This window comes from Nannobrachium achirus, assembly GCF_963921795.1.
Source record: "Nannobrachium achirus genome assembly, chromosome: 18".
Lineage (NCBI taxonomy): Eukaryota > Metazoa > Chordata > Actinopteri > Myctophiformes > Myctophidae > Nannobrachium > Nannobrachium achirus.
This window is the reverse complement of record NC_137825.1, coordinates 15,323,712-15,339,644: the sequence shown is the minus strand read 5'-3', so window position 1 is coordinate 15,339,644 and position 15,933 is coordinate 15,323,712. Positions and strand designations below refer to the sequence as shown.

The 15,933-nt window shown below is 44.4% G+C and overlaps 1 protein-coding gene across 1 annotated transcript; it reads left to right on the top strand.

The window, feature by feature from the left end:
- The first annotated feature begins 200 nt into the window (after window positions 1-200).
- On the top strand, window positions 201-15,068 carry LOC308303223 (bifunctional coenzyme A synthase-like). Its single transcript, XM_080747548.1, has 11 exons — window positions 201-340; window positions 1,837-2,276; window positions 2,680-3,037; window positions 7,464-7,678; window positions 9,147-9,278; window positions 10,226-10,415; window positions 11,143-11,207; window positions 11,709-11,793; window positions 12,410-12,507; window positions 13,183-13,329; window positions 14,048-15,068. The coding sequence occupies exons 2-11, from the start codon at window positions 1,911-1,913 to the stop codon at window positions 14,114-14,116; spliced, it is 1,725 nt and encodes a 574-aa protein (XP_080603674.1). The 5' UTR covers window positions 201-340; window positions 1,837-1,910; the 3' UTR covers window positions 14,117-15,068.
- The last annotated feature ends 865 nt before the right edge of the window (window positions 15,069-15,933 follow it).

The window sequence follows — 15,933 nt, the reverse complement described above, 5'->3', positions numbered from 1 at the left end:
CACACACACACACACACACACACACACACACACACACACACACACACACACACACACACACACACACACACACACACACACACACACACACACACACACTTACTTTCCCCCCTGAACTACCCCTTTAACATGATCATGACACTGCTTCGGTCGCCCCGCCTCCAAGATGGCGTCCCACGGCTAGTTGTTGTGTTGACTTGACCAAACATGTAGCGGTGTTTTCTTTTCTGTTGAATGTCAACACTCCACTCACTGTCTGTCTGTCACTGTGAATGAGCTCACCGTCCCCACATCAAGCACTCCTATCCTGCCACGGCACGGCACGTTCTGTCCAACTCGGGTGAGTTTTAATACCTTCGTTGTTCTACAAACCCGGGATAGATCATCATTACACTTACCTGGTTTGTGCCTGCGTAACGGCACGATTCGCACGAACATAGCAGATCTACAATCGACGCGTTGTGACTGTGAGCTTGCAGATCTGCTATGATCGTGCTCGCGATATACCGTCGCACGATGACGCATACGTTAGACATATTAGGGGTGTAACGATACATTTTAACAGCAATACGATACTCATCACGATACATGGTTCACGATATATGGACGATATTGGTTCATTCGTGCGATACGATACGGTTCAATGATTTATAATCGATATAGTAACTATTTAGCAAAGAAATCTGTGTAAAAACGTGTAAAAACTAGTATGGAAGTAGCCTAAACGCTGTGATTATCTAGCAAATACATGGACGTTATATTTCAACACATGGACAAAGCCACCTTGACATGTCATGAATACAGAGATTACACACATTTATTGATACACCAAAGTAGCTATATGGAATGGAAAGGTAGACTAATTATTAGACCCCTCTTTTTCATTTTAGTTAGTTTCCATACAATAAATGATTTGCTTTGCAAAACGATTCGCTAACGATTATCTGCATTTTACAAAGCCAAAACGGTACTATTTTGCTTTTGCAAACGATATATTAGATCATTGCAAATTAAAATCGATTCAGTTACTATATTCTTACACCCCTACTAGGCATTGTCCAGCAACTACGACCACAGCGACTTCTTAGTTACACGTGTATTAGAAGGTAATAATAAAAACAACCTTCACCTTTCATGTATAGACGACCAGAGCCTGGTATAGACTAGTTCAAAGTGCAAACGCTGTTGATAATGTAAAAAAAAAGTTAAATATTAGGACCAATGCCTAAAGCTTACTCATGTTATGTAGCTATAGCTACGGTCATATCAGAAGAGCGGGTGTCAGACCAGTGACCACGCTTGTCTTTAACTTCATCTCAACAATAGCAAGAAGTTTAACTAGTAAGACGCCGGCCTCATGGTGACATGTGACCTCGCCCCGCCCTGGCCAGTGATGTATATCGGACCAGTTATATGGAGATGATGATCATTGTACTGTATATGGAAATATGCTGTGACATCTGACATCAATAACCTTTTGTGCCCATACCCTCTGACACACACACCACAGTGGCGTTATAGACAGAGATACATACGGACAAGCTGTGACCGTTCACATACTAAACTGTGATAGAACAATGATAGAACAGTGTGAAGTCTTGGGTAATAGTGTTAACCTCTTCATCATCACAGTTACACAGAAATATTCTTGTCCAGTGCCACTGCCACCTGTACAGATAATACAATTCCTTTGGGACATACTGTAATTATGGTTGACCAGCGAAACCAGCAAAATCATCGTTGACCTTAGTTCTAAGTTGACAGCCTGATAGCTTGCCTTTACCTTTGACATTGTTTTCACAAAACTTTCTTTTTTCTCTTCTACCCTTCTAACAGTGACGTCTCTAGAGAGCCAGTGAGAGGTGCGCGTGACGTACAGTTACCCGCGCGCTCGTGACGCCCCACCCACCATGTCTATGTTCAGCACGGGGCTGCTGGTGCTCACCTCCCCCCTCCACATGCTGCCCCTGCGCATCGCTCCAGTGCTGAGCTCGGCCGCCCAGGTGGTGGAGCGCACCCTGTACGTCCACCTGCACCCGGGCCTCGTCCTGGGCGCCGGGGGGAACCCGCCGCGGCCCGTCTTCATCCCCCCCGTAGTGGACCTGTCCGGCCTGATCTCGCGCCTCTACAGCAACGCGGCCGACGTGTGCGGCCACCTGGACGTGCGCGTGCTCCTGACCAACGTGCGCGCCCAGCCCGTGGCGGCGGCCGCCTCCTCCTCCTCGGGCCAGGGCTGCCCCTTCCCCGCCCCGCAGGCCCTCTCTCACTCCCCGGAGGTAAGGATGGGGCGATGTGAAAATGTCATGTCACGATTATTGTGATATGACATATATCGATTTACAATATTATCGCGATAATCAAAATATCCCCAACATCCATTATCCTGGGTTGGAACATTTGCCAAAAATAGCAGATCTACAAGCTCGTAGATCGGCTATTTTTGACAAAGAGATTTGGTAGAGAGTGAAACTGTATCAAGTACATTATTTCCAGGTCCATTTTACGAATTGCAGAGGGTTTAAGTGGTACCAGATAATGCAGCTCGGCAAATAAAAGGTGAATTGAGCCCAGTGCATGACGGAGGACCATTTCACGATGAATTTAAATCTCCACAATACGTTTATTGTGAGTGTTTCTTATCACGATAATAACGATTATCGTCCCATCCCTACTCCGGAGGTGGTGCTGACGGACTTCCCCGTGCAGGACCCGGGCCAGTCCCCGCTCGTAGCCCAGTGTCTGCAGAGGTACGCCGGCCACTGTTACACGTGCGGCCCCGGCCTGGCCTCGGTGCTGCTCCACCCGCGGCTGGAGGAGCTGCAGAAGGGGGTGGAGGAGCGCGCGGAGCGGGAGACGGAGGAGGGCTCGGCGACGGACCAGCGGCGGAGGGCGGAGCCCCTGGAGACCTACAGCGACGTGGTGGTGGGGGGGACGTTCGACCGGCTGCACGGAGCCCACAAGACGCTGCTCAACACCGCCTGCCTGCTGGCCAACAGGAGGTTCCTGATCGGGGTGTGTGACCAGGAGATGCTTAAAAGTGAGTGTTTATTGTAGGCGAGAGGGGGGGGAAGAGGAGGTGGAGCAAAGAGACGACCGGTGGTGAATGTAGTACTAAACCAGATTCAAACCCATGATATCACTATTTATGGTCTGTCTGACATATTAGAGCCGTCTCTTCAGGGGTTTCTCGAGTTGAGCTTTTAAGGATGTGAGACTGACCCAGTTTGATACCAGTCATTTCGACCGTAGGTCGCATTTACTACCAAAACCTCCCCGGGCTGTCTGTCTGTCTGTCAGTGAGTGAGTGAGTCAGTGAGTCACACTTTTGCCCTGCTCATATCTCCACAACCGTTGCCTCCATCCATGCCAAATTTTGCACACACACTCCTTGACTGCCAAACTACAACCTCCAAGGACCCCCGGAGCCCCAGGGACCCCCAGGTCCCTGGGGGACCCCCAGATGTAAAAAATGACCAAATGTGCTCACACGTCACACGTCACACTTTTTCCCTGCTTATATCTCCGCACCCGTTGACCCGATCCATGCCAGATTTTACACACACACTCCTTGCCTGCCAAACTACAACCTCCAAGGACCCCCGGAGCCCCAGGGACCCCCAGGTCCCTGGGGGACCCCCAGATGTAAAAAATGACCAAATGTGCAAAAATGACCAAATGACCACCCCAACGGGGCTGCTCACGGGGAATTCCCGGGGACCACCGACTCCTGGTGCTCCAGAACGGATGCAAAAGTGGTGGCGCCCCCAGTGGAGGACCCCCTGCCACTGCAGCGCACATAAAATGCCGTACCTCGGGCTAGGAGCGTCCGGGAGAGCCGGGGCCGGTACCTATTCGTCCGCCAAGGCAACGCGGAGATCCCACCCCTCATTTCTCACATGGCCCTATTCTAGCGCCAAAAACACATTTTTGGACACTGCTCCTACAGTTTTTGCCCTAAAATCACGAATATCACTACACAGCATGTCTACATGTCATCAACATGGATCAGGAAGATTTGGGCAAAACAAATTTTTGCCCTATTTGTGGAGATAAGCCACCTACGGTCGCTTATCTCCCGATTAGGGAGTCTTACTGGTGTTATGGTCTCTCAAGCTAGTCAACTGTCTTTGAATGCTACCGAGAGTCCTGTACTAACTGTCATCTGCTTGTAATTTCTGTTCACATTTTGAAATGACGTTATTTTAATTTCTTCTAAGCAGCAAGCTACATAGCATATTGCCTGGGCTTCCGGTTATAATAAGACTGTTATGCACAAGTATTGGAAGATTGTGTGCCAACGGTCTGTCTCAAGAAACTAGTCATGTATAGGAGGACAGTTGGTAATTATTGCCTAGATTGTTCATGGCACCCCAAGCCTGTTAACTCAGTTAGCGCCGGGCGACTTTACGAGCGACTAGTTCACTATGGCGTTTGGTGCCGAGCGACTCGGAGCGACTTTTATATAAAAGCATTGTTTAAGCTTTTAATATGTGTTTATAGACGGAGCGAAATGGTTAGCTTACCTCAGCTAATGTCCACACGTAAACCGTGAAAAAAAAGGATACGATTATGACGTCACCTTTAAACCAGGGCTTCCTGTTGACAACAGGCCTCTGCTAGCGTTAGCCTCAATGCAACCATCCGACCCTCACGTAGCTTCACTAGGTCGGATTTTGATTCTGAAACTTTCTGTGTGGCATCTATATACGTCCCGATGCCCATACCAATGGTGGTTTGAGACGATCAAGCACGAATTGAACAGTATTGAGCTGAAATGGTGACCGGCGGCCCGTCCATGTTAAGTCAATGAGGACCAAGTCAGCTTCTCATCCTGTTATGTGGATTTAAACAGGCTTAACATGGGACCATGTCAGTGTATGGTGTATGGTGGTCTCTAGTGGTCATCTGGTGGTATGGTATGCTGAACGTGCATTCGTTAAGGTGGTCTGGTTAAGGTGGTCTGGGGGGATACAAAATAGCTATTTCCTGGCGTTATAAGCGCACATTCATATTCATATTTTGGAAATCTGGCCCTGTATGGGTTAATGTTTTCCATTTTTCACTGTTAATGCCTGAAAGAACATTGCAATGGACCCAGTGACAGCAGTATTGTAATGTTTTATCTGGTCTAGGATTACATTATTTATAGCTACTGTATGATTGCAGTTTGTTGCAATCATACATTGTTTTACACAATATATTGACCATTTGAGTACATACAGTAGTACGTACATTGTGATGTAAAGTGTCATATTAATGACACAAATATTAACTTATATCAGGACAAAATGCCACCAGATATCAGAAGTATGAGAATTATCATCATTGTATAAAAATAAAATAAAGATCAGGTTAATATCTTATCTACATCTATCTATAAATGCGAGAAGTCTCTGTGTGTCTGTAATCCGCGTATCTCGAGAACCGTTCGTCCCACCGGCTTCAGATTCGGCTTGCGCGTTCCCCGCCGCGGCACGGAGTGCAGTGCCGGGTCTCGACCCGACCCGGCGCGCGGTTTTCCCGAACCGGCGCGAAACGTTCGGAATCTCCTTATGCGGGGTTGATTGTTGACATCAGGCTGTTCCGGAGGAAATCGGCGAAAGCTCTGACTCATTGTGACATCACTTCATAAAAGGCTCTGACATCACGTACGCCACATGAGTCAACAAAAAATCTCTGTGAGTGTGTATGTATGTATGTAATCCGCGTATCTCGAGAACCGTTCGTCCCACGGGCACGCGCGTTCTCCATATATGGGCATAAAATGAATGCCCCCATATATGGGCATAAAATGGATTGCAGACAGACAGATACAGATATCTCCATATATGGACATAACTGGACAGAGGCAAACAGATGGTCAAAGATCTCCATATATGGGCATAAAATGGACGCAGACAGACAGATACAGATATCTCCATATATGGGCATAAATGGACACAGGCAAACAGATGTTCAAAACGGGTCCTATGACAACAGGTATAATGAGGTTTGCATTAAAGGGGGAACCGGCACTGTGTCTGCAACACAGTTGGAGGCACAGACAGATACTTCATATATGGGCATAAAATGGACGCAGATAGACAGATATCTCCATATATGGGCATAAAATGGACCCAGAACTATAACTGCAGTGATCTCCATATATGGACATAAAATGGACGCCGACAGACAGACAGACAGATACAGATATCTCCATATATGGGCATAAATGGACACAGGCAGACAGATGGTCAAAACGGGTCCTATGAAAACAGGTATAATGGGGTTTGCATTAAAGGGCGGGGCATTCATTCCCTATTTACATTGTTCCGAGTTGGCCAGGTCGCCGACTAGACGCTGAGCTTCTAGTATTTCATAATGTCTGATGGTGGTCACATCCCAGCACCTTGATGATGTATTAATCTAATTACCAAATCATATCTTGTCATTACGCCACACTTGTGGGGGTGACTCGTAGGAAAACAATTATAGAACGACCGTACATTTACTAATGCCCCCAAAATATGCACTTTCTTTAAAGTCTAAACTAAGGATTCACAGTGTAAATTCATCTACACTGCAACCTAAACCATGATAAATGAGAGAAAGCTGCTGCTTCTAACTACCCCTTTCCTCCTCCCCGTCCTTCCTGGCCTCAGACAAGGTAAATAGAGAGGTAAAGACATCCACACCCCTTTCGCTATCTCGCAATTCCAACCGGCAGATTCGTCGCACCATGGGTGCCAAACTGCAGCCGGAAGTTTGGTGGAAGACTGTGGAGCAGCCTCCCAGCAGCTCATGAAGTTCATGAACAAACACTTTTTATGAAAAAGTGAGACCTTTATAACATACTCAGCTCAGGAAAATAAAAGAAGGCATATCACACATTTTTTTGTGCATTGTGGATTTTCGATGTGTGCACTGTGTCATTTTTATAGCAGTATCTAAAGAGCAAAAAGTATGTTTCTAAACGTGCCAAGTATCGTGAGACTATCCACCGTTTCCTGTCTGGGAACAAAATCTTGCGATACTTCAGAGACAGAAGCGATTATTATTTACCGTTATTATCATTTCATTATGTACTGTGCACATCAAAAAGCAAGTGATTGTAAAAATACTTTTGGTATGTTTTCTTTTGTATTCCTGAACAGATTATATGACTCAGTAGTTCATAAATACTTTTTGTTCCAGGTTTGTTCATGAGCTGATCAAGCCGGCTCCATTCACTGACACGATCAGCGGTTTTCCCAACGACCCTGAGCGCAACGGTTGGGGGCGTGGGAAGTGTGGGAAGCCTATTGCCCATCGGCCCCCACCGTTGCACTCAGGGTCATTGGGAAAACTGCAGTCGCTTCACTGACATGTATTTTTATCGCACTTCCGGTGCGAGTTCTGGCACCCATGGTGAGCTTCATAGCCAGACATGGCACATGCACGGTGGTCACGTGTTTCCATTCCTTCCTCATCTTCCTTGGCCTCAGAGAAGGTGCTGAAGGAGTTGATCGAGCCCTACCCACTGCGGGTGCAGAGGCTGCAGCAGTTCCTGCACGACGTCAGGCCCTCCCTGCGGGTGGAGATCGTGCCGCTCGACGACCCCTTCGGCACCTCCATCGTCGACTCGGAGCTGCAGTGCATCGTGGTCAGCGAGGAGACCAGGAAGGGAGGCGAGGCCGTCAACAAGAGACGCCTGGAGAATGTAAGTCGGCATTAGGCCCGTCACGATTATTACGCAATCGTCTAATCGCGACTATTTGACATAGTCGCAATTATCTCATTGTTTCCATGTTGAAAATGTTTCATATATTTTCAAACATTTTCAAAAATAGAGGAAATAGAGAGAAACAGAAGAGCTTGTAGATAGTCTATTTCCACTATCAATGTTCTTTTTTAAGTATATAATAATAATGCATTTTATTTATAACGCACTTTACATTCAAAAAGAATCTCAAAGTGCTACAGTACAGGGTTGAAATCAAGGCATAAAAAAATAATAATATATATATTTCTTTTAGAATTGTCAAATATGTCAGTCATTTCTTTGTATATTTAGCTAACAGTATGTGTCATATCTGCCATGTGCAACTTCAAAAGCCTACAAGCCAAACAGAAATGTATGCCGAAAACACAATTAAAACATTAATCACGATTATTATTAAGTGGCAATTAATTGTCACGTAAAATGTCATAATCGTGACAGCCCTAGTCAGCATACTCTTTGAGCTTTATGCTGCTCTTCACACTGGCAGCGACAGAGCTGCAGGCTGCCATTCATTTTCATTGGAAGCCAATGGAAGATAACAAAGCGACGCCCAACGTTTGTAGCTGCTGCAAGATCTACAAAGCTACAATTAGTTGAGCTGGCTTCAACTACATCTACAAAGCTAACAAAAAGCATTGTTTAAACATTTCCACTCACCTTCTCTTTTCACACAATTCCTGCTTGTAATGGGGGTCAACTAATTAAACAAAAACTTTTGATCAGTGCAGATGGCTTCCTTACAGACTGCCACCATTTTCAAGACAAGGCTATTCAATAGTCAGACAACTGTGTTTATTATGCGTTGAGTGTCCCTTGAAACTAGTTTCACACATACAGTTTTTATAGCTGTAGAACAATAGTTAAAGGTCTGGAAGCCAACTGAGTGGGAGAACGTGGTTATAAAATTGTAAACCCAGTTATTTTAGCACAGACAGCAGGACTGAACGTAGCTGGGCTACAGTGCGACAGTGGAACTCATTGCAAAAAATATTATGTTAAAGAGAGGATTACAAATATCCTTTGCTGTGGGTGGTGGTGTTGAGCACACCAAACTGCATTCCATGCCGTTGTGATTAGGTACTTAAAGTCTTGACTATTTGTGTGAGAAACGACTGTAAGGTTAAGTTAACCTAGGCCAGGAAGAAACAGTTAAGTGAACAACAGGTATTAATTAATACAGAGTTAATCTGAAGTACAAATGACTGTAAGTGAAATGCTCTTTAGGCTGACCATCCAATTTCTTGTGGGCTCATTTGAACTTCAGGATCAACATCAGTGTGCTTGAATAATTCTAAAGCTGTCATTCGACAAAGTTGAAAATAGGGAATTCATTGATGAAATAAAAGAAGAAATGTGGTTTCTGAGGATATCTGACACATTGTGCGTTGCGTTCTCCTGGTGCCAGGGTTTGCCTGGCCTGGTTGTTCATGAGATCCATCTGCTGAAAGACGCCCACCACACAGAGACAGAGGAGGAGAAGATCAGCTCATCCAGCCTGCGCTCCCGTCTCCTGGGAACGCTTCTCACCCCGCCTGGAGTAAGCCCTGCCAGCCACAATGTGTTTTGCATCTAGGGACGTGCTGGGCCCCTGATTCAGCCCGGGAAAAAGAGTTTTAGAGGCCCTCATTGCGTGCTATAGAGTGAGATCTCTCTCTATAGCGCTGCTGCTACTCAAAGATTTGCCATTTCAGATCATGACAAGTGACAAGCCAGTGGGCCAATTACATGAGTTATATTTCGTCGTTGTTGGGTGGAAACCTTGGATGTCCAAAACCATTTTAAAAATGATTTAAACTAGTGAAAACAGCCGATCTACAAGCACACAACGCCTCGCACTGCGAGGCGTTGTGCGCTTGTAGATCTGCTGTTTTCACTACTTTTGTGCGACGGCCCTGTTTGATGAAGCAGAGCTTTACTTTGCGAAAAAATGTACACATTTGAAACTTGGAGATACAAGGTTTCTGCCCGACAGTGACGATTTACTTGGTTGGCCGCCCAGCCCCCAAAATGGAACGAAGGCCGACATTTAATTTTTTTTTTTCCTAATGACCGGCCTGGACCGGCCGGGAATGAACTGGCCGTTCGGGAGTTGTCCCGCTTTTCCCAATGGCGAGCACGTCCCTGTTTGCATCTAGAATAAATTAAGGACTGCATTTGGATGTCCCTCACATTATAATACCACTTTATCTGCTTTAGCAAAACCGCCCATACATAAAAGATCGCACTGAGTACAGTGCAACTCTGGTCCGTTTTAAGTGGTTATAAATAAATGATATTGATGAATTCCAAATACTATCAAAGTATTCTGGTATGGAGTGTAATCGACTAAAACGACAAAGTTGACACACAGTTATTATATTATATACAATATATATATATATTTTTGCAGTAGTTAACTTGCTGAAACACACCCTTCGGACAGCATCTTACATGTTTAACTCAAAATCTGTGACCTGTCCCTTTGTCGTCCCTCCCCTGGACCAGGACAGGACCCATCTCCCTGCTGTCCCGTACGTCATCGGGCTGACGGGAGGCAGCGGCAGTGGGAAGACCTCCATCGCCAGGCGCCTGGAGGCCCTGGGTGCCGTCCGCATCGACAGCGACCAGCTGGGCCACGAGACGTACCGGCCGGGGGCAGCCGCCTACCAACGGGTTCTGGAGGAGTTTGGTTCAGGTAGTGGAGCGTTTATCAATTTACAATTACAATTTAGACATTTAGTAGATTCTTTTAATCCAAAGCGATTTACAATAAGCAGGTAATACATCAATATAATAAGATACTATGTCAGTACATCAACAACAATATAACTAATGCATAGGAATATCAATCTAGAAAAACAATAATATTAGGTAGACCATGCACCTAATCAGTAAAAAACCTAAAAAATGCTATCTAGCTTCATACTGTATATGGTCATTGAGGGACGGGGAGTGTTACAGTAGTGCTATGGGTTTAGGTGGAGTCTGAAGAGGTGAGTCTTCAGTCCACGGCGGAAGCTAGGGAGTGAGTCTGTAGTTCTAAGTGTGACAGGGAGTTTATTCACAGTTTGGGGGCCTGGGGTTTTTAGCGAGGGTTCTGTCAGCATCCCTGTGTGGCTGATCTGAGTGAACGGGTGGGGTTGTAGGGGTTGATCAGGTTTTGGAGGTATGGAGGAGCCGTACCTTTGGCTGCTTTGAAGGTCAGCATCAGTGTTTTGTATTCAGTGCGGGCCGCAACCGGGAGCCAGTGGAGGGAGCGGAGAAGTGGGGAGACGACTTCCTTTCATCAAAACCTGTCTTCTTCAGTCATCACTATCCATTATTTAGTGAAAACTGTTTAAAGGGGATACACCATGCATAATAAAAACATATATTTCATATACATATTGGCCCATCCTTGGGGGATTTGTTCTTGCTTTCAGACATCCTGAATGAAGACAAGACCATAAACAGACGTGCACTAGGAAGGAAAGTCTTTGGTAACAAGGTAATGTGATCAGCACAAGTAGCCTGTTTTCTATGTCAGTGGTTCTCAACCGGGGGGGGTCCCCAAATTATTTGGGGGGGGGGGGGGGGGGGGGGGTCCCCAGATGATTAGCTTAATGTGAAACACTGTTTTCTCACTCAACAGCTAAACAAACCAACATACAGTATAAGTGTATAGAGGGTATCTGCACATTTCTAAAGTTACAATTTAAGGCCTTTTAAGACCCTTTTAATAGCACTAAAAAATTAAACACTGGCCATAGTGTCACTGTCAAATATTAAAGGCAGAAATTAACGCGAGGCGTTGTGATCATGTACAGTAGATCTGCTATTTTCACATAGAACCGTGTTACACAAAATGTAATGCCTCAGAGTCCCCAGGGGTCCCCAGATTATGACTATTTTAGGGGTCGTGGCCTGAAAAGGTTGAGAACCACTGTTCTATGCTACAACACCAGTAGTGTAAGAATTTGGGCTAATAGGACTTCTGCTTGTTTTACAGGAGCGGTTAAAAGCATTGACAGACATTGTGTGGCCAGAGATTGCACTTCTGGTTAAGGAGAGAATCCACCAGGCCAGAGAGGAAGGTATTATCAAGACAATTTCATTGTTACACACATTATACAAGACAGAGTATAATTATAGATTTGTTTGTAGGACTGTGAATGTTGCATTGCATACTGTATATGGGACATTGGAAAACTCAAAATCTAGCTGGTAGGCTTTAATAATATCTCAAGTTTATATCGTGCTTTTTAAATACCAAAAGATGTTTTAGTTATCTGTCTGACAGTGGGTAAACAAACAGTTCAATCCATTATCCTTCACCTTCCACAATGTTACGACCATAAACAAAGGCTGATTAACCAAACCCTCAAATAGTGCAGTGACAATGACTGCATTTGTAATTTGTGAAGTCAAAATCAAACTTGTTTTACAGTATGTGATTGGCTTTAAACACTAGTCTGCAATTACTTGGATCTTATCCATGAGCCACTCAGGCTGACTGTAGTGCTTAATTTACACACTCACATCTAGTTGTGAGCTGTTGGTACACGACTCTGGCACCCAAGTATAAATCAAACTTGAGAGCTTTTCCCCCAAACCAAAATCTCCCAGGATTTTCCTCCCGATCATAATAGAGCCATGTCACGGAACAATCTGTACAAGGATAGAAGTAACCTCTGGTCTTACCCTGTGCAGGTAAAAAGGTGTGTGTTGTGGATGCTGCCGTCTTGCTGGAGGCTGGCTGGACAGACATGGTCCACGAGGTCTGGGTTACCCTAATACCAGAGGAGGAGGTACTGTAAACAAACCTCCATGCTTGCATGATTCTGCTTTAGCTCTGTAGCTCATGGGTGTCACCGGCTCAGCCAAGGAAAAAGTCGATCTCTCGTATATCTGCAATCACCTCTTGTACAGTCAGACCAGCATCAACACAGCTAAGCTTAAGCTCTTGTCGTTTGGATTTCATACAAGTTCAACATGCAAAATGGCCAGGATGTGAACATGATCAATATGTGAATTAGTCAGAGAATACAGTATCTAACATACAGCACTGACTCAAATATTGTTGCTAGAGGCTTTAAAACCTTCACGTTTCAATATTTGATTTGATTTAAGAAATTAAAAAAATTAGCGTCTCAATTAAAGAAAAGGTTATTTTTTGCTCCAAGCAAACAAGCAAGGATTCTATGAAAACTGCTAATTAAGCCAAGATACCAATTATACAGCAACTGGAAAGTTTCTATTTTAAAGATGATAGCTGGCTAATGCAAAAACATTTCTCCCCTGGATGCGAGAACAGAGCAGTTCAAGGGGGAGAAAATGAACTAGCGTTTGAAATCTTTCCAGTGAATGTTTTGATTGTGAAAATGAATAGACAATAGTGCACACCATGTCAATCACATTTACTGTATGTAGACTCTTCTGCTAAAGCAGAAATTTTTGAAAAGATCTTGGCCTTTTCCTCCTAGGCGGTGTCGAGGATAACTGAGAGGGATGGGGTGAGCAGCGAGGATGCTGTGAAGAGGCTACAGAGCCAGTGGTCCAATGCCAAACAGGTGGAGCACGCCAACGTGGTGCTTTGCACCCAGTGGGAGCCTGATGTCACCCAGAAGCAGGTCAGAAAAACACACCATCTGTTGTGTGTGGGCCATTTAACACTTGCCACGCTTTGAGTGTAATATATAAGTTTGTCTTCTCTACCAGCCACTTTGGCACGTAACCAGCTAGTGTTTACGGCCTGGTGCCATATAAATAAGGCTCCTTGGTTCGAAACTGGCCAGAGGCTTTTTGTTGCACGTCATCCCCTCTCCGCCCTTTCCCGTCTTGCCATTTGGCTTGTTAACACATCTGGTGCCAACCCCGAGTTTCCCGAGTTTGAAAAGGTACCACCCCTGTGCCAACCCCGAGTTTCCCGAGTTTGGGCCGTTTTTGAGGAAAAAAAAGTTTTTTGGACCTCCAGAAATGTATTAGGCATGATCGCGATCGCGAAATTGCATGTTTAACCCCCATACCAACCCATTCTTTCAAACATGGCAGCCATGTTTGTTTACATCTGAAGAAAACATAATGGCTGATAAATCATGAATGCCTGAACGGATTTCCAAGCAGATTTTTTTGTTTGAAAGCTGTGAACAGTGTGCACACACGTGGTGCATCATCTAGGCATGGGCGTGCAGCCGTGCACGATCCGTGCACTATAAATTACATGGAAGTCTATGGAGACCATGGCATCGCGGGACATTGAAGAGAAAAAAATCACTGCAACTTAAGTGTTAAATAGTCCAGCCTTGTCACAGTGACATTTAATGTTACTCTGTTCTCTTTGATTCCAAGGTACTCAAGGCCTGGAACCTTCTCCAGAAACGGATCATACAGAGACCCGAGGCCAATCCGCCGTCCTGAACCCTACACAAGGACTTGCAAGCTGAGCCACTACCCGATGTCTCACGGTTTCATCCATCAACTGCACACAGCGACACATTGTGTCAAGTCCCAGGACACGTGCCACCAAAAACCATCCCGCAGAGAAATTTGCCTTAAGGAAAAGTGAGACGGGGCACTGTGACATTGCAACGAACCCACGGAAGTGGGTCCTTTGACCAAGACTTTGTGCCTGATCAATATTTCGCGGGGTCTTAACTTAAGAGCTTTTAAGTCTGGACATTTGAAACATGGACAGAAGCGGAGCCCCATTACATTTCCCACTATACAGGGAATGAATTGTTATTCCGATTTTATCAAAGGTTTTCTGACAAATCCCCTGCTGCTTTTATACAGATGCCCCTCTGTTTAGCTGGAATGCATGTCATCCGACAATCTTTACTGCACAGACCAAACATTTATGCACATACCAACAACACAGACACGAGAAGGACTAAGCGTTGCAGTAGGCCGTCGATTAGATGTACATCTAATGTCTGCTGCACATTAACGTTAAGCACTGCCTCTTAATCACTTCCAACGTTGTGTCCCCGTTTTGGGCATGTCATTAGTACTGTATAGATTGGGTTTAAGACAACAAATCTGTCAGATATCAGTTGAAACAACCACAGACTTCTGTTACAGCCCAGCCAATCAGAGGCTTACCTTGGTTCTCTTTAACTATGGGTAAAACCCAGCTAACTTTTGATTCAGACCCTTCTTCACTTGAATTGATGTCATAGGACTGTGGGTTTGACCACATGAGATTCATCAACTAACCATTTACTTGTAAGACGGGTTTAACTGAGCATATATTTAACTACAAATATAATTAATGTCAGGAATTAAAAGTAAAAGATTGTGGTGTGTGGAATATTTTTAATGCTTACGCAAATGCAATAGTTCGAATATAAATAAATGATAATTTTTCTGAGATGTGCTATGATCCTGTGCAAGTGTGAAATTGTATAGATAAGAGCAATGAAGAGATGTAAAATGTACAGGACATCTATGGATAAAAAGATCTTAGTCCAATCTGAAATATTTTATTTTCTGAACTTTTCATACTATACCAAGGTGAAGTAGTATAGGAAAAAAAGGTGGTGGCTCCTAAACCAGCTTTCATCATACCCACAATGCATTGCACAAACAGCCAGAGCAGAGGGTATAACATCAAACTGGCTGCGTTTGTGCATTATATTGCTGGTGTTTAAGTGTGTTGTTAAGCCAGTGAAATAGCCGGACCTCAAACTCCCAGATCACGAGCTTGTAAATATCGGTTACCAGTTCATGAACCACCAGAAAGAAATAACATTGCTCAATTAACATTTAAAAACAGTCAACATATAAACAACATTCAGTAAGTGAAGTATTAAACCATTGAATTGTGAAGTGCATTGACCATTACAATATGTTTCACAGCTTTTACTGGAGTTGGCATATCAGCTTCCCCCGCTACACATGTCCATGTGAAAGTTATTGGGTAACAAACAATACATTCAAAAGTACTTTAGGTAGAGTGTTTAAGAGAATATTCATAATATACAGTCCATATTCCCGAGAAAGAGAGAAGTTGGAGTTTATAACTTAGCTGAGAAATGAGTAGAAACGGTAACTGGTGTTTATACAAGCAGACCAATTCAACCAAACCATTCACTCCTGTTAAATATTATCTCTACTTGTAGCTGATTACCATGTGCTCATCTGTTCTAGAAGACAAGGTTTAAAGTCGTTCAGTCTTTAAGATTTAAGTTAAACATTTTATCCATAAAATACAATTGTCAGCTCTTCACCTTCAC

Coding starts and splice junctions, on each gene's coding strand:
- LOC308303223 (XM_080747548.1), top strand. CDS start 1,911: ATGTCTATGTTCAGCACGGGGCTGCTGGTGCTCACCTCCCCCCTCCAC. Junction 2,277..2,679: donor CCCTCTCTCACTCCCCGGAG/GTAAGGATGGGG, acceptor CCTACTCCGGAG/GTGGTGCTGACGGACTTCCC. Junction 11,794..12,409: donor CCACCAGGCCAGAGAGGAAG/GTATTATCAAGA, acceptor TACCCTGTGCAG/GTAAAAAGGTGTGTGTTGTG.